Here is a 19,086-nt window from a genome sequence, read left to right as displayed (position 1 = left end):
CTGCTGATGGTCAGGAAAGATCTGCTTGCCTTCCGACCATTTTGCTCTTCTCGCTGCTCACACCCCTAAAGATGGCCTTGGCAGTTTGGTCCCCAATGAACCTTTCTCTCTATCCATTGAGTGGCCCTGTTTGGTAGTTTCTCCATGTTGTTGCCTATACCATGTGCTACTTCAAATCCTTCGGCCTGCATTTTCCCATTTCCTCCCATCGCTCCAGTAATGACAGTTTTATTCTTCTTTGTTTTTTCCAAGGCACGTTTTCTCTCTGTAGCATTGGCTGTCCTGGAACTAGCTCTGGAGACCAGGCTGACCTCAGACTTAGAGATCCACCTGCCTTTGCCCTCCCACCCCCCACCCCGAGTTTTAGGATTAAAAAGGCATATGCCACACCCACTGAAGCAGTCTACCTGAACTAATGGAAGCTCACCAACTCCAGCAGGACTGGGAAGGAACCAGCGCAAGCCCAAACTAGTCCCTCTGAATGTAGGTGACAGTTGTATGGCTGGAGCAGACTGGGGGGACACTGGCTGTGGCACCAGGATTTATCCCTACTGCGTGCACTGGCTTTTTGGAACAGATTCTCTTTGGATGGATACCATGCTCAGCCTGGATATAGTAGGGAAGGCCTTGGACCTTTCCCAAAGCAATGTGCCTTACCCTTTCTGAGGAGTGGATAGGGGTGGGGTGCGGAGTAGGAGGAGGGAATGGGAGGAGGGGAAGGAGTGGGAACTTGGATTGGTATGTATAATGAAAAAAGATAATTTGTTTCCTTTTTTAAAATAAAAATAAATAAATAAATAAATAAATATAAAAGAATGTACAAAATGAAAAAAAAGACATGAGCCACCACTGCTCAGTGACATTTCATTCTTTTTCTGTAGAGTTAGTTGACCCTTTTACTTACTGTATATCTTTTATTATATGCATATATACATATGGTATGGCTTCTTTATTCATTTTTCTGTTAACGGGCACCTGATTTGCTTTCCCCATTGGGGCTACTGTTAAGAATGTGATAAATGTGGTGATCTGAGTACCTGCCCAGAAGGGGGATTACCAGATCATCCGTTCTCTCTGAAACTTCTCTGGGGGCCACCAGATCATTTTTCCGTAATGGTTGCACCAATCTATATTCCCACCAACGGCCTATGCTTAGAGCAATAAAATCACGTGTCCAAAGTCACACAGCTGGCAAGGGGCAGAAGCTTACTTGTTTCCAAGCCCTTGGTCCCTACTCATTCTGCCGTTATCTTTAAAATGTGCAATTGATCCCTAAGTTTTTAATCCTGCTTCTGTTGAGGGTCTTATATTCTCAGATGCCACCCACTTCATCTCAGACACTATAACAGTGATCCTGTGTTTATTTGCAAATTATTTGTATACATAGCACCCTGAAATGAACTCTGAGACTGAATTGTGACCAAATGAGGATTTTGGTAAATGAATATTGTCTTTGTCTCTCATCCTGTCTGAATAGTAGGATCTCCACTCAGTGGCAGCATTCACTTAGTTCCCCACTGGGGCCTTAGGCCTCCATGAATAATTAATAATTCACAGATTATTCATTTGAGATCCCATAAGCTCTTTGAACCATCCACTTACAGTGCCACCTTTTTAATGTCCCACTGGCTCCCTGTGACAGGTAACGTGAACCTTTAAGTAAACAATTGCTAATTTAGCGGCATCCAAATATTACAGGGCAAGCTTGGTGATAAAATGAGAAATAGTCCTGTAACACCCTCCCTGTGGAAAGCAGAGAGACTTGGACAAAGCAGTGCACTTACTGTTTGCTTTTGCCATCTCATTTTTTAGGACCACATACTCTTCATATAACGGCCTCATCTGCTTGCCCACCTCGGCCCGCCAGCCTTCCCAAGCCCAGAGCCTCTCGTTGTAGTCTGTGCTGGTCGCCATTATGTCATCCAAACCTGTTGGCCCAAAGGAAAATGAGCACACATGTGAGGTATTTGTATTTATCATGCAAATAATTTGTATCTACATATATAGAGGCTTTAAAGAATTAAAAGACTGGCAAATATCCAGGTTACTAAGCAAAATGTCATGGGTAGTATCTCTGTACTTATTATTAGATCCAAATGCATCTGCAAAGGAATAAAAATCACTGAAGTAATTTAATTACTGACTTAATTAAATTACTTGAATGTAATAAAATTTACAATGCGTTTTTTTTTAAGTTAAAAGAATCTCTATGAAGGGCTGTAAATACAGCTCAGGAAACAAAAGTGCTTGCTCACAAACATGAGAACCTGAGTCTAAATCCCCAGAAGCCATGGGGAAAAAAGCTGCGTGTTGAAGGAGAATGAGGAGGGCCCATGGAAGGGTTTAAAGGGAAGAGAGAGAAAGAAGAAATGGTGTAATTGCATTAGAATCTCAAAAACAAACACACACACAGCTAGGCATGGCTGGGCATGCAACTGCAATCCCAGTGCCAGGAGGAACAGAGACAGAAGGATCTCTGGGACTCGCTGGCAGCCAACTTGGCTCCAGGCTCAGTGAGAGAACTTGTTTCATGGGAATAAGGCAGAGAGTAAGAGAGCAGGACACCCAGCCTCTTCCTCTGACCTCAAAAAGTAATGGGTGGCCACATCTACACACATGGAACACGCATACACACAATGAAAATAAGTACAAATTTTTAAAAAGGAGACTCTGTGAATGGAAACACCTTGGAATGGTTTCATCTTTAGATGACCCGTCTGAAAAACATTGTGCCATTGTCCAAGGTCTGTTTCAGGTTGGGAAATGACTCTACCAGAAAGTGCTTGCCGTACAAGGAGGAGGGCCTGAGTTCAATTTCCAGAACTCATATTAAAAGTCAGGTATGGTGGTATGCACTTGTAATTCCAGCCCCGAGGAATCAGAGACCTGAAAACCCTTTGGACTTGCTGACAAACCATAATATCTGCTTGGTGCATGCCCATCCAGTGAGAGACCCTGTCTCAAAGAGAACTGCTGAGGAATGACTATTGAGGTTGTCCTCTGACCTCTGCCGACCCAAGGGCACTTGCATATGCATGTATACTGCGCATACATGAACATACAAATTTTAAAGCTACTACTAAAAGCAGATAACCTACCTGGTTCAAGTAATAAGCATTCCTGTGGATTCTTGGGGTTGCAGACTTTTCCGGTGCTGTAAATGGTGCTCATAGTGTTCAGAATTGTGTTCAACTGCAAATTAAACATAATGAGTAGTGGCAAGCATGGAAAATGTATTATAATGGAGGCAGCATAAAGATATCCTTTTGGTCATGGGTATTTTTCTCTTTTCTCCCTTTTATTTAAAATAGATTGGTTTCTCATACAACGTATTCTGATTATAGGTCCCCCTTCTACTCCTCCCTGTTCCCCCAACACACACCTATCCTTCTCTCTGGCTCTGCTACCTTTCTGTCTCTCATTAGAAAAGAACAGGCGTCTAAGAGATAATAAGCAAACAAGACAAAATAAAATCTAACACGATAAAGCAGAAACTATTACATCGAAGCTGGGCACAGCAACCCAACAAGAGGAAAAGAGTTCCAGAAGCAGGCAAGAGAATCAGAGACCCACTCATTCTCACAGTCAGAAGTCCCATAAAAACCCTAAGCTAAAAGCTGTGATATATACACAGAGGACCTGGTGCAGACCCACGTTGGCCCTGTGTTTGCTGCTTCCGTCTCTGTGAACTCATGAGCTCACGTGCTGATGGGAGTTTGAAATGCTTCAAAATAGAGCAATTCATATCTTCTTTGCCAAGTGTGTTCCTATGTATAGAGAACAAACAGCTTATGCAATTGCCTATGCCATCATCTAACACAGAATCTTGAGTACTTGTGATAATGCAGATAATTTAACTAGAACAAACATGTCCTCCAAAACTCCCAGGTGTATTTTTCACATCCACACAGAGATTGTGTTTCTGTTTCTTTTAGCATTGACTAAGATTCCACTATGCTCGACATTCTGGTAATTCTGAACTAAACAAGTCTCTGACCTTCAAAGTCCCCCAAGTCATGGAATAAGATGGCCACGTAGTGGATCACAGTATAAGGAGCAGGTACTGTAACTGTCACCAAAAAGTGATGTGACAATATTACTAAGGAGTGGGGAGGGTAGAATAAGGGGGAATAGTAACTTGAGGGTCTAGAAACGGCTTCCTAGAGGAAGGGCCCTTAGAGGTGCATGATCCAGAAGCAGAGATTGGTCAGGTAAAGGAAAGGAGAAGGTGGACCTTAAGGTGGGCAAGGCAAGCTGTTTTTAACAGTGGTGAAATGGTGCTCACTGAAGGGAGTGGAGGCCAAGAGAACAGAGAGATAAGTGTGATGTGGGAGTAATTTCTTATTAATAAAGAAACTGCCTAGACCCATTTGATAGGCCAACCCTTAGGTAGGCGGAGTAAACAGAACGGAATGCTGGGAGAAAGAAGCTGAGTCGGGGAGTCGCCATGATTCTCCCACTCCAGACAGACGCAGGTTAAGATCATTCCTGGTAAGCCAGCTCGTGGGCTACACAGATTAATAGAAATGGGTTAGATCAATATGTAAAAGCTAGCCAATAAGAAACTGAAACTAATGGGTCAGGCAGTGTTTAAAAGAATACAGTTTCCGTGTAATTATTTCGGGTAAAGCTAGCCGGGTGGCGGGACACAGCCCGCCGCTCCCTATTTCAACATAAGTGGGGTCCAGATCACAAGGAGCAATCTATGCCACAATAAAGAGTTTCAACTTCACCCTGTAGGTACAGGGGTGTGGAGATACTGGGTAAAGCCGAGCTGCTCAAGGGCATCACAGGGGCAGGTCAGCAAAAGGTTTATTTCCACTCTAAGATAAATACAGGAATGAAGAGAATAAATGTCTGTAAGGCTTTTTCTAAAAATCAATAGAGCCATTATATCTAAGCATGAGACCAATTGAACTTACGCACATGTTGATCCATGGTGGGTCAGGAACACAGGAAGAAAGGAGACAGAAATGAATGAGAAGAAGGGAAGCAAGGAGAAAGAAAAGAACAGAGGACTGATTTCTCCACACAAATAATTAAAACGCTGGATTTCTCCTAACGCCCTCATGCATTTATTATTTTACTCTGCTACTGACGCATTGTCTGGAGAACATGAGATAAATCCCATGCTCTAAATCTCCACAAGATCCCATAAATCTAAGGCAATGCATCTACCTTAGCACAAAACCACTGTGGTCTCTTTCTCTACCTGATGTTTCAGACTCCCCTCCTTCCTCTCCATGCATTCTGAACTCTCCTCTGTTCGCAATCCTGGCTTTTTGTAATTATTTGTAATTACATTGCAATTATTTGGGGCTTTTTCAAAACACAAATGTCTAGGAGCCACAGAGACTGCAGTAGGCTGTCTACATGCAAATGGGCAAGATTCCACATGGAGTTCTTGTTTTTTAAAAAAATAGACGGAGGGACAAGGGCAAGACAAGATAAGGTAGATTAATAACTTAGCGGAATAGTTAAATCCGAGGAATGCAGAATAATAAATATCAACTTGTAGAAACAAATACCATATGGCTTTATCTCTGTTCTTATCATGCACTTTTATTTTTATAAATGGAGATTAAGACATACATAGTTCCAGAGGACAAGCCCCCGAGAGAGGACACTTTGATGTAAAAGAGCTGAATATTTTAGATAAAAATATTTCAGTAGGCTATATCAGGGGTCTGCTGTGTGTTTTCATAAAGCTTCATTGGAAGACAGCCAAATCCATTCATCTATGTATTATCTATGGCTGACTTCCTGCTCTGATGGCAGAGCTGACTTGTTGTGACACAGACAATATGGCCTGCAAAACCTAAGATATTTATTTTATGTCTCTTTACAGCTTGCTTTCAAGTTTGCTGGCCCCTGACTAGGGCATGGGATGAGAGATGGTATTTTAACAAGGTAAACATAAGAATTTTTGGAATCAGCTCAGCATAGGATGGTATTTAATGTGCCATTTTACTGCTATTTTGACAAAAAAAATATTTGGGTGATTTATCAAGAATGAGGTTGATATGAACTAAGTAAGGCATTTAGCAATAAGAAGAAACAGCAACACCAAAAAAGAAAGTTGCTCTGGCAGACTCCTAGACCGCCTCAGTCAAGGCAGGCCAGAGTGTGCAAAATGTCATATTCCAGTTCACCTCTGTGCAGATCAGAGCCCAAGTATCTTCTTTCACCCGTCAAAAAGAATTTAACTTGGATCATAAATGTTATAGTTCCCCTACCTAGGCACAGAGCTGCCATTACTATCTTTGCAGATGAAGAACTCCTGCATGTGGGCTATGAATGTGTATTACTGCGCGTACATTTCAAGTCTTGAGACCAGGACTAAACTGTTCACAACCACACCTGTTTGTTCTTGTCTGCGGAGAGCGCCGACGACCCGCTCTGCTGAAGCGTTTGCAGTTGACGTTTGAGGAGGAGGTTCTGAATTTCTTGTAGGGAATAACTTTTGGCAAGCTTAGACTGTTCTTCATAAAAGGCAGACCATTTGGCAGCAGCCTCGTTCTGAAAAATAAATAAAATAAAGTTGGACAGAAGATATAGTCCAAAGAACATCTGGTGAAATGGCCACTACTTCCTGCGTGGCTTAGTCCCTTACTTTGCTGGGGGTCAAGGTTTAGGTTAAAAGTAATCAGGCCACTCTTGGGCCATGTTCTTTCTGGCCCAGTGCCTAGTTTTCCCAAGGGTCCTGTCCCAAGAACTGGAAGTAAATTCTCACAGATAATTCACACTGTGAGGCCCTGGAACTGCTGTGACGTGGGTGAGTTGGCCAAAGATTCAGGGAGGAACGGTCTAAAAGGAGAAGCTTGCAGATCTCAAAGTAGACAGACACAATGGGAATATAGTCCCTTGGGACCACTGGAGCCATGAGAAATGAGAAGCAGATCAAAGAGAGCGCCTGGGTGCCATGGTTTCCTGCAGGAATTAGGGCCTTCTATTGTGATCTCAAAGGAAGGCTTCCCAGAGCAGGGCCATTTTGTAGGGTGGCCACTTCGCAACAGACATCCCCAGAAGGCATCAAGCAGGTAGTGATTCTGGGATCTACCTGCCTCCCCGCAGCCCCATCTTGACAATAGGCAGAATGGACTTCTCCCAACTTTTCTAGCGCACTCTTCTCTCAATGCACAACTTCACTTGCATTTGGCAAAGGATAAACGGGACAGCTGCTTTCTACATGGTATTACTTTAGGCCACACAAAAGAGGTGGCCTGTGGGCCACCTGGAGCCAGAGACCTCTGGCTAGCTGTGTAAATTTGGACAAATAAGTTCTCTCACATGATCAAACAGGTCTAGAGAGGCGACTGTGACTTAAGGCTTCTTGTAAGTATTATAGCAATTACACACCGCAAAGGGTTCGCCAGAGTGCCTGAGTCCTCCAAAGCATTTAATAAATGCTATTTTATTGCGTATAGAGAAAAATTCCTGTTCTTACGTTGCTTAGAATTGTATCAGACGAGTGGGATATGCATTAAGAATGCCTTCTCAATGAAACACAAGTATGTAATAACATAGGACCCACAAAGGAATCAATCCATTTCTATAATAAGAGGAATAAAAATCATAACAGGGATCCAAAGTGTTTCAAGCATTCATAGAGGAGAGGAGACTTAAGTAACCATGAAGTAGGTAGGAGTCGGGTGGCTGAAGGATGCTCTGAAAAACAATTTGCCTCTTTTTGAGCTTTAAAATAAATACCCATGTGATGGAAAAATCCTTGTGTCGCTGTTTTTATCCATTAGCCAAGGGACTAAGCAAGGTGGTGGAGCTGACAGTCAATCCAGCATTCTGACCTAGAATCTAGGGCAGACAGACTCTGTGATGGCTTCCAGGATGCGTGTCTGTTATTGGTCACTCCTGTGCATGATATCCTCTTCAGCAGGAACAGACTTATAAACAATCCCATGGAACAAAAGGAGCAAGATGTGCATATTTACATTATGTAAGACTGTCATTTTTATCTCGTTAACAGACCCTTTGCCTTGTGGACTATAATGCAGCAAGATACCATGTTATGAACTGTTCCTTGGAAAAGGGCTTCATGGCAAGAAACTGAGGCTGACCACTGTCTGACATCCTGCAATAAACCAAGAACCTCAGTTCAGCAGCATTGCGGAGATTTCAATGTTAACCCTAGCCACACTGAGCGTGGCAGGGAGAATGGATGCATACAGCCCTAGATAGTACCTTTAATGCATGCTGATGAGACCTAGAAATAGAAGAAGCATGCTTGGACGCCTGGCACACAAAACCTGTAGAACAAAGGTATATAAACCATATGTCTCTCTGTGCGTGTGTGCATGCACGTGTATATCATACATTATGAGAATTAAAAATTACTTTATCTTGACTTGCATTTTCAAATTGATTCATATTTCCATAATTCAAATTAATAATAATGTTCCTGAATAATGCTCTTTTCCAAGATATCCTTTTACATTTTGTTTTACTGTTTATTCTATATCCTCCCCTAAGGCTCCTGACCCTAAGTAAAATAAACAGCCTAGTTGTTATGCAGAGACACAAATCCAGTTCATATACACCTATCCAACTGCTTAAACGGTGGCTGCTGGCTACATATAAATTATAGACCTGACTTGCGTATGAAGCAAAGCTTAGGCAATAACTTATATAGTTCCTCATCTTCAAGGAGCAAGCTGGGATGATACAAACAGCCCTCCACACTCCCTCTGTGCACAAGCAGACAAGAAACAAGTGAAACAGCCAAGTTTTCTGCAGACATCCATAGGGGCTTCGGGAACAAGACACGTGTGTTTGGAACAACCGGGGGACTTTCACTCTCTGACTTCCATATAGAACTGTAGTGAGGTAGTGAGTGAGTATTTCTAACCTGAGAGACTCCCTTGCAATTCCAAAGACTACAAGTATAAACTACTAAATGCTACTTTTAAATGTTTAACAACATATTCGAACTATCTACATATATTAAATCCGATACTTTCATTGTGGTTTTAAATGTCTGCATGTGAGCTTTTGTCTTAGGACATAGATCTAGTGGCCCCTACCCAAAATAATGTCACTTTTATTCAAGCAATAATTTTGTCAAATAACATATTTTCTTTTCTGCGAACCTAGATCTCTCTCTCTCTCTCTCTCTCTCTCTCTCTCTCTCTCTCTCTCTCTCTCTCTGTGTGTGTGTGTGTGTGTGTGTGTGTGTGTGTACGAAAACTAAAATGAGACCATGGCGGGAGGGGGGAGTCTATGTTAAGGGAGATAGGAAGAAAAGAGGAAAGACAGAGAGAGAGTAAGGCCCTCTGCGGGAAGACAGAGAAGAGCAAGAGAATAAGAGAGTGGAGACCAAATATGACCAAAGTGTGCCTGAAAATGCTACACTGAATCCCCTTACTTCATATGTTACCATTTAAAAAATTAACTTAGATAGCGAATTTAAAAAACCCACCATATTCTGGAGTGAAGAAAAAATTCTAGCTATCCATGTTATTAATATAATTATATAGAATTAGTATTATATAAACTTCTTATTTCCTAGGCAAGTCTTTATGACCTATATTTATTTTTTTTTCAAAGTTATAAATCACAGCTTCACCCTTTAATCAGGGCTGATAAATTATAGCCCTTGGGCCAAGCTCAGATTTCACCTGTTTTTCTTCAATAAACTTTTATTGGTAAGGCACACATATCAACCACAGTTCCCCCTCCCTCCCCTCCTCCCGCTCCCTATCCAGGCCTCAGAAGGGGTAAGGCCTGCTGCTGAGAGTCAACAAAGCCTGGCACATCAAGCTGAGGCAGGACCAAACCCTTTCTCCCTGCATCAAGGCTGAGCAAGGCATCCCACCATAGGGAATGTGTTCCCAAAAAAATCCAGTTCATGTTCCATTTTGCTATCACAATTAGAAAAGTACCTTCTATCTCATCTAAGGATTCTGATAAACACAGTTGTGAGAAAATAAGTGCCCGTTTAGGTCTCCAGATGGGACAGTACTAAATAAGAATGAACAAGCCACTGCGGGGCTGTGTGCTTCTGAAGAGACCGTGAGAAGGTATACCGCTCCAATCTTTCCTAAAACTGGGGTTGATCCCTGCTTTCAATGAAGAACTAGCATAACTCTTAAGGCCTGTGAAGTATTTATATGCTCAAATAGGCAGTTATCTCTGAAAATTCGTGATGCACAGATGAGCGCAGTTTCTTCTTGTGAGAAATTGAGATGTAAAGCACTCTGTCTTATTTTCTCTTTATCTAGAGCGCAACAGTGAAGCTAGACCATCGGCAATCTCTCAGTCCTAGACTTATGGAAGTTAAAAGTTGGAGAGAACCTTAGCCATCTGGGGGCCTTACAGTGCAACAAACCTGCAAGGAAAAGGTCTATCCTCAAGCCCTCCCTATATGCTGGTCTTGTTTCCAGATATGGCCCTCAAAGTCACACCAAGCTCAGAGAACAAAACTGCTTTGGTCAGTTTTTAAACATACCCAGAGACTTGCAAAATGGAAAAAAAAAATGTATCCTATTCAATGGGGTAGACAACACAAGTTATATAAATCCTATCACTACATTCTAGAACTACAGTCTTTCTATATTTTGTATGAGAAGTTTAAGTTTTCAAATATTTGGAAACTATGTTTTTTTTCACTTTTTTGTTTATTTTTGGTTATTTTGTTGTTGTTTTGCTTCTTTTTTTTGGGGGGGGGGGACAGTGTTTCTCTGTGTAACAGCCCTAGCAGTTCTGGAACTTGTTTTGTAGACCAGGCTAGCTCAAACTCAGAGACCCACCTGCCTCTGCCTCCCAAGTGCTGGGATTAAAGGTGTGCACTACCACCACACCTGGCTTATTTTTTCGACTTTTATCTTCTGGGGAAAACAGACTCAGTCCTGAACTCCAGCTTGCTTGTATCACGGTGATGTTCCCCTTGTCCTCACATATGGGTATAGTATGCTTCATGAAGCATGGCGTGGAGCCATTAGGGACAGGGATTAAGTTAACATTCTCTCCTTGGCTACAGACTACCAGTTAATTGACCACTATCAGGCTGAGTACCCCTGAAGACAGGAACAGAAAAGAGAAATGGGGATGCCCAGAGACTCTACAAGACCCATTGTCTTATAGAGCATTGACCTTCCACTCTCTCTAAAAAACTTCTGAATAAAACAGCAACATTGGGGGAAAAAAAAGAAAGAAAGAAACAGTTGCCAGGCAATCTTCAAAGCTCTCTTCAGGGCAGTGGATCCGAGTAAGTGGGCAGTTGCTACAGTTATTGCTACATTCTAGAATCTTCTTGCTCTCTCTAGAATTAAAATGATACAGAGACATTCTATGCTGCTTTTGAGCTACTGGCCTTGTTATTAAAAACCAAATATGCCTGTTTTAAAATTATTATTAAGAGGCTCCAATTTCTCCCTAAAATATGGGGTCTTTGTGTGTAGGAAGTTCGGGATTGAGTTGAATTCACTAATAAAGAAGAATTTGAAGGGCTGAGGAGATGACTGAGAAAGCCAAGTGCCTGCCATGCAAGCGCAGGCCCCGATTGAATCTCCAGAACCCGTGTGAAATGGTGGCACTCCCCTGGAATTGCAGCACAGGGGGGACAGAACCAGGAAGACCCTGGGGCTTTCTAATCGAATGTCTAATCGAATGGTGCACTCAGGAGGCAGAGGCAGGCATAGCTCTGTGAGTTCGAAGCTAGCCTGACATACAGAGTGGGTTCCGGGAAAGCCAATGCTACACAGAGAAACCCTGTCTCAAACAAACAAACAAACAAACAAACAAACAAACAAACTCATCAACAAAAAGACCCTGTCTCAAAAATAAGGTGGATAGACCCTGGGGAATGACACACGTGGCTAACCTCTGGCAACACACATGCACACACACACACACACACACACACACACACACACACACACATTCATACTCACTCCTGTGCCCTAGAGGAAGATTTACAAAGAATCTTATTTCAAAAATCAAACCATGGGGCTGGAAACCACCTGCAAATTTCTTTTGATTTTTCAAACGAAAGTTTTTTTCTATTAACTTCTGACCTAACCTATTAGTGCAGAGGCACAGATGCAAACAGAAAACAATCGTCTTGGGGGCTGGAGCGATGGCTTAGAGGTTAAGAGCACTGACTGTTCTTCTACAGGTCCTGAGTTCAATTCCCAGCAACCACATGGTGGCTCACAACCATCTGTAATGAGATCTGGCACCCTCTTCTGGGGTGCAGGTGCACATGCAGGTAGAACATTGTATACATAATAAATGAATAAATCTCTTTTTTTAAAAAAAAAAAACAATCATCTTTCCTGGGAAGCATTTCCAGTTGTCCAGTGATCAAGTTTTCAGCTAGATATGTTAAGTATTGGTGGCCTGAATGTATCTAAAATATGTGTGCCATGCTATGTCAATTAATTATCTTCTTGGGTTGTTTATTGTTGTTGTTGTTGTTGTTACTTGATAGATGCTGGGCTCATTTAGGAAGAAGGAACCTCAACTGAGTAAATGCCTCCATCAGACTGGCCTATAGGCAAGTCTGTGAAGCATTTTCTGGATTAATGATTGATGTAGAAGGGCCCAGTCCAATGTGGGTGGTGCCTTCCCATCCCTGGGTTGGTGGTCCTAGGGTATCTAAGAGACAAACTTAACAAGTCACCAGGAGCAAGTCAGTAAGCAGAAATCTTCCATGGCTTCTGTTTCGGGTTCTTGCCTCCAGGTTCCTACCCTGAGTTCCTCTGCCCTGACTTTCCTCGGTGATGGACTGTTCTCTGGACAAGTATGACGAATTAAATCCTTTCCTTCCCAAGTTGCTTTGGGTCAGTGTTTTATCACAGCAAGAGAGACCCTAACCAAGATACTTACAGACCCAGCTTGGTTATTCACCAATGACTTCTAGAATAATATATGATTTCCTTAGCAGTTTTTATCCAAGAGCATTTATTTCTTGGCCAGAAGTGACATCATCTTAAAAGTTCCATAAAAAGACCAGATTACTGATGGAGGTAGTCACACGCACCACAGTGGTAGTGGAAAGTAGGAAGCCTGCGTTGAGCAAAACTTTTTTCTTATCCCTGCTTTCAGATTCCTGCCTCACTCTATGCTAGCATCATTGAGGGTGCCATATAGATAAAGTTTACACCTTCTTTTATTTCAGGCATCTCTCACAACATTGTCTAAGGAACACCATACTATGCCAGATCTGTAGACTGGCAACCCCCAAATCCTGACTCTTGAAAGTCACCTCAGGAGACAATATGAAAATATGGCAAGTGGTCCTCAGTAATGTCACCATGATAGGACAGGAACACACAAATGCCATACAGTCTAATTTCCTGTTCTGTATCAATTACCTGTCACAATAATAAGACTATCTAAGAAACAACCAAAAAAAAGCCTCAATAGCATGTTTATAGTTTATATGCCTAAAATAACTCAGAGTTGGCAGACACCTCTGCTGAACTTGGCTGAATTTGCATGCAACTCTGGAAGTTGGCTTCTGCTTGGGCAACTACTTAATAGTTGGCCAGCCTAAACAAGTTCTCTTAGCAAAGAGAAAGGTGTGAGGGACAAGCCCCAATTGTTCAAGTCCATCAAGTCACTGCTGTCATCAGCCCTGCTTAACACAAACGAATGATGGACATGCTCACAGAGCCTGCAGTGGGATGGCACTACAAAGTGACATGACCTTAGCCATTATTACAGCAAAGGATGAAGACCTGAGTCCATCAGTGCAATTGACCGTACTTCCTACACCCAAGGTAGAGCTCACGCATCCGTCTAAATGTGCTGAAAGCCGAGTTAGTGTTTTCCACGTCTCACATTTTTCAGATTAAAGTTTTACAGGTCTTATCAGCCTCACCACCTGTGGTGTAAGCAGTGCGTCCCTCTGTTTACTCTGAATTTATCTCGGGTGTGCTTCCAGCTGAATTGCCTTTCAGGTAGAAAAAGATTGGGCCAATACAATTGTCAACACTCTGTCCTTCGCTGTTCCAGGTCACACGTTTCCATTAGTGAGGTTTTCTACAGCTCCAAGCCCTCTCTGACCTCTAACTCATTCTGACTATTCTTGGGAAGGGGCAAGGATCCCTTTCTTCCTTCCTTCCTTCCTTCCTTCCTTCCTTTTTTTTTCTTTACATTTGAACACCAGCATTACGTTTTTAAAGGCTTGAGAAAAGTTCTCTCTTTTACTTCCAGAACCTTCTGAACAACGCTAATCATTATAGTCATGCAAATGTATTTAGTCAATGTCTTCAGGAGACAATCCAAAATGACTTCTAGATCCCTTTGCTGATCAGAACTATTTCTTCTGGTTCATCAGCTTCCTGCAGCAGCCCGCTCACACCCAACTTGGATTTTCCAGACCAGTTCCAATTCATGCAATTCCAAATATATGACAACTTTTGGTGGCAAATGATTTTGTTATAGTAAGGATTATTCTTATCAAATACTTGCTTTTGCGTTAGTGATCTTCTAAAACCCTTATATGGGCATTTCATAAATACTTATTTTATGGGTGAATTTTTTTCAAAATTTGCACTGCCTCCCTGAAGCAATAAATGCATCACACTACTAAGATCAGAAGGACCTAACAGCCTCAGAGATATCGGTGGTAATCTCAAGTATTTTACTGACTTTCTGTTAAGAGTCAGTTCCTGCTAAGTGAATTTTTAAACTCTGGGAATTTCAGAACTATTTATTTTCTCTGTCCAAGAAGTTCATTTTCCATTTCCCATCCCCCCCCCAAGATAAACTAGATCATCAGATAGTCTCATTAAAGCAAACTCGGTGTCTAACTCTGCGAGTCAGTGCAAATCTAAGAACAAGTGGAAATCTAAAATAAAATAGGAAAGTCTGCAGTATGCAAATTTATGGGAACACATTCTCCCCTTTGCCCACGAAAGGCTCGCTGTGAAAATACACAGACAAAGGTTGATATTTCTTAATTCTTGACCCTGAATTCTCCACTGACAAGGCCAAAAAGCAGGCAAAGGAAGGAACATGATGGCTTTTTCCCAGAAACCTACTTCCCAGCAGCTGTTCTGTGAATCTCAGAAAAGCCTCGGAAATGGGAGAAGCTCGCTTCCTTCAAATCTGACCTTTCCGGGGCAATCTTCACTCACAAGCACCTGAGCTGAGCATGTGGCTCAGCATGAGTACTTTCCTGGCATGCACAGGGCTCTGGGGTACAGTTCCATATCACACAGCGAAAAAATCTAATAAAACCTGCACTCCTGAGATACCAGAGACACAATGGGCTTTTTCAAAATGCAAAGCCACTGAATAATACTTCTTGATGAAGGTCAAACCAGATGCCAGGTACAGTATCAAATTACATACAAACACGCACACACACCCTGCATATTCTTTAAATTCAGCATTCCCTTATAGTGTACGCTATATTTTAATACTCTGATCATAGTAAATGGGTCTGAAGGAAGTTAACACTATTACTCAACTAAATGGGAACAAATACAGAGACCGACAGCCGGGTATTATTCACACGCAGAGTGAGAGACCCTGGAACACTCAGTTCTAAGAGGGAATTCTCCATCACATCCCTCCCCTCAGGGCTCAGGGAACCCTGAAGAAGAGGAGGCAGAGAGAGTGCGAGGGCCAGAAAGGATAGAGGACACGAAGGAAGCAAGGCCCTCTAAAGAGACGGGACTGACGCACATGTGAAATCAGAGAGACCAGGACTACATGCTCAAGGCCTCCGTGAGTCTGACCGGATGGGCTCCTAGATAGCTGAAAGGAGAAATGAACAGATACCCCCGTCGCTAGCCCAGAAGCTATCTCCAGTTGATAATCACTTGCAAATGAAAATAGAATTTGCTTCAGGGGTGTCTCACTGAAGAAATCAACTACTCTTAAGGGTAGACTATATGACCAGCAGTAGGTGGCCAGCAGAGACTAATTCAATGACGTCTTTGGAAGGTCCTTGTCTCATAATGTTGGGTCAGTTCTTTTCCTTTTTGTTTTTTAATTGTATCTTATTTATTCTGTGTGTGTTTCTCTGTCTCCCTCTCCCTCCCTATAGGTCCTTTGTATATACTTTACAGCTTCCGGTTTAGTGTTTTTGTGGGATTCCTGAGTGTGGGATTCCTGAGTGTACAAACAAGTGGGTCTCTGTGTCTCTATCTGTTTCTTGGGCTCTTTTCCCTCTGTTTGTTTGTCTTGCCCTAATCTGATGTGTCAGTTTTTGTTCTATCTGATTAGATTTCGTTTTATTACTATCTTTTAGATGCCTGCTTGGTTTCTGATGAGAAACAGAGAGGGAGTGGATCCAGATATAAGGGGAGTTGGGGAGGAACTGAGAGGAGGAGGGGGAACTGTAATCAGGATATAGTATGTGAGGGGACAATCTATTTTCTAAGACACGTTAGACCTTCAGCCTGTATGATTCAAAGGAGGAACTGAACCCAGGGTTTTTGGCTCAACTTCATACTTACTGTGTCATCTCAGAACTCCTGTGACACCTGTCCATTGCCTAGCATCTAAGAGAATCTCAACACACGAAACGAGGGGAGAACAGAAAGATGAATCATCCCCCCCCCCCACACACGCAGTTGCCTCTCTTGGCAGGGAAACTCACACCAGTTCACCTGAGTGCCTTGATGCCCCTCTTCCCCACTTCCTGCAAATGGGATATGGAGTCCCTTGTCGTTTTTCTTTCATTTAAGTGTGTTTTATTCCTTTAAAGGGTACACAATTTTCTCCAGTTTAAAATATCTAATATTTTATACTCTTCCATTTCTAGTTTTTGCTCTAATCAACCTGCATGATTAAAAATAACACCTTTTTTTTGCACTGAGCCAAACCACAGCACTACAATAATCTCAGAGATGGTCTCAGAAGATAGAATTACACCACAATCTATAATATGAGTTCTGCATATGTAGGCCCTCAAAAGAACTATTCCGTTCCTCTTCAAAACCCCTCACTCCCTCTTCTACTAATAACAGGAATGTCTTCCTTTTCTCCTGAGCCCACAAGCATCAAGTGGTCTCTGTAGCAGCTGATGAAGCATATGGGAGTATTATCTATTTGTTCACAGGTGAATAATTTAACACTTAGGTAAGAAAGATGGCTCGGTGGTTATGAATGTGTACTTCCTTTGCAGAGGACGCAAGCTTGGTTCCCAGTATCTATGCCTGGTGGCATAACTTCAGCTCCTGCGATATGCATTATCTCTGACTTTGATGGGCACCTGTACTCTCATGCATGATTTTAAAATAATAAGAAGATAATCTTAACACAAGAAGTAACTAAGACTCAGACTGTCTAATTAACTAACTCATGTTCACTCAGCTAAAAAGTGCTCGGGCCAGGATTTGGATGTCAGTAGTCTAGCTCCAGGCTAGCTAGCTTTCAAAGTATGATGTTAGTCTCTCACCATGAATCATGCAGCTGAGAACAATCTACAGTACACTTTAGTCCCCTCAAACAAAAACCAAATAAAAATCTGAAAGACAGTTATACTAAAGAGGACATGGGTAAGACCAAAATGTGAGATCAGATAAAGGCAACTCATTTGGCAACATTAGAAAAATCTCCTTGATTTCCTTGAACTTTGGTAAAATAGAAAAAAAGTCTTAAGATTTTAAAGGAGACAGCAATTCCCAACTTCACTCTGTTCTATGAATGACAGTAATTTGAATACACAGCACCCGGATCATTTGAAAGAAGGAAGCTTCAAAACTCCAGTTTTGAAGGAAAGCATTGCTTGGGGGGGGAGATGAAAGTCTTTTCTTAAATAGTTATTCTATTTTCCACCACTTACATATACTTAAAAGGCACTTCAGGATCTGTGAGAAAAAATAATTCTAAGTCCTTGTACTTGTCAAGCAAAACATGTTGCTTTCCCAGAGTAGGCTGAGATTTTTCAGGACTGGTTTAATTATAGCTTTTCTTCTGTGACCTTTGGAAATTCCTCAGCGTTCTGTGACAATGGAAGAAGGAATTCCCAATTCCAGTTTCACCTAAGCCATGGTTACCTTAATTACTAAGCGACTGCCTTCAGTAAACCGCCACTTGCATTTTTCAGTTACTATGTCATTTGTAACCCTCATAGAGTCCTTTTGGCATTATAAGCTAAAGAAAGTTATTGACTCAATAACTTCCAACATTTCCGTGAATGCTCTGCATGGCCAGTATAATGAGAATAGTGATGGTAACTTTATCAAAAATTTCCACTCGTCTCTGGAACCGTCTCTGGAATCTGGGCAGAGAATTCATTCATAATAATTTTCCAGATGAACTCTAAGGTCAATTGAATTTAGTCATCTGGAATCCTAGGATCAGAGCTACAGAGGCAATTATTCAACCTCACACTTTAGAGACTTCTATGATTTCCCTCTCCACTTTTATAGGCAGTAACTCTAATCTTCTATAAGCAATCAATACCCCCTAGGTAGTCTCAAAAACTCACCATCTTTTGGGCATTCTCCTCAGTAATATTGGTGTTATAATTCCAAGAAGCAAGTGCACTTTGATAAGACAGGTCTTCAGCTTCCTGGTTAAACTTGTCTAAAAATGCCTTGGCATCTTCCACGATGATAGACTGGGCAGTAGTTACAGCAACCAGGCTGAGAAGGAGCCAGGAGGAGCGTGGCATCTTTCCCCGTGCACCAAGCTCCCATCCACTGAGCAACTTTCCCTAGAGTAAAATCTCTTCATGAGTTTTTCTCTCTCATCAGCCTTTGAACTTGGGCTGGGCACTGAGAAGGGAAGACAAAAAAAAAGCAGAAGAAGAAACAGAAGAGAACAGTAAACAAGCTGCTGAACCAATATGAAGTTAATCCTGGAGAGGACAGATATGTAAACAGATTTTTTAGAATGATTTTTTTAAAATAAACTAAATAAAGACATGTTATTCATTAATCCTAGAAAACCTTAGCTCTGCTAGTATTTTATGGCCAAATCAAAACTTGGACATTTGGTTAATATGTTCCTTAAAAGCTGTTAAAGTTACACTGTGGATTACTATGATTTTACAGTAACAAAAAAGAGGCTAGAATTAGAAAGTATGGCGACACATTGGAACTTATAACTGTTTCCGACCATTCTATCGATAAGTTATACATCTTTTCTTTTTGTTGTTTTTTT

The 19,086-nt window shown here is 41.8% G+C and overlaps 1 protein-coding gene across 1 annotated transcript in view; it reads right to left on the bottom strand.

Annotated features, from left to right (window-relative positions):
* Positions 1–18,611, bottom strand: part of Ace2 (angiotensin converting enzyme 2) — a 57,593-nt gene extending 38,982 nt beyond the window's left edge. The window contains exons 1-4 of the mRNA XM_041639976.1: positions 18,410–18,611; positions 6,361–6,519; positions 3,099–3,192; positions 1,785–1,928 (exon numbers count right to left, since the gene is read on the bottom strand). Of these exons, the coding sequence (XP_041495910.1) occupies positions 1,785–1,928; positions 3,099–3,192; positions 6,361–6,519; positions 18,410–18,595 (583 nt within the window). The 5' untranslated portion in view covers positions 18,596–18,611. The remainder of the gene's footprint in view (positions 1–1,784; positions 1,929–3,098; positions 3,193–6,360; positions 6,520–18,409) is intronic.
* Between the last annotated feature and the right edge of the window lie 475 nt (positions 18,612–19,086).

The sequence above is a fragment of the Microtus oregoni genome, unplaced genomic scaffold (genome assembly GCF_018167655.1).
Source record: "Microtus oregoni isolate MIOR12 unplaced genomic scaffold, Mior012 000061F_ref0000440, whole genome shotgun sequence".
Lineage (NCBI taxonomy): Eukaryota > Metazoa > Chordata > Mammalia > Rodentia > Cricetidae > Microtus > Microtus oregoni.
Note: the sequence above shows the minus strand (reverse complement) of the source record. Positions and strands in the feature narration are given on the sequence as shown.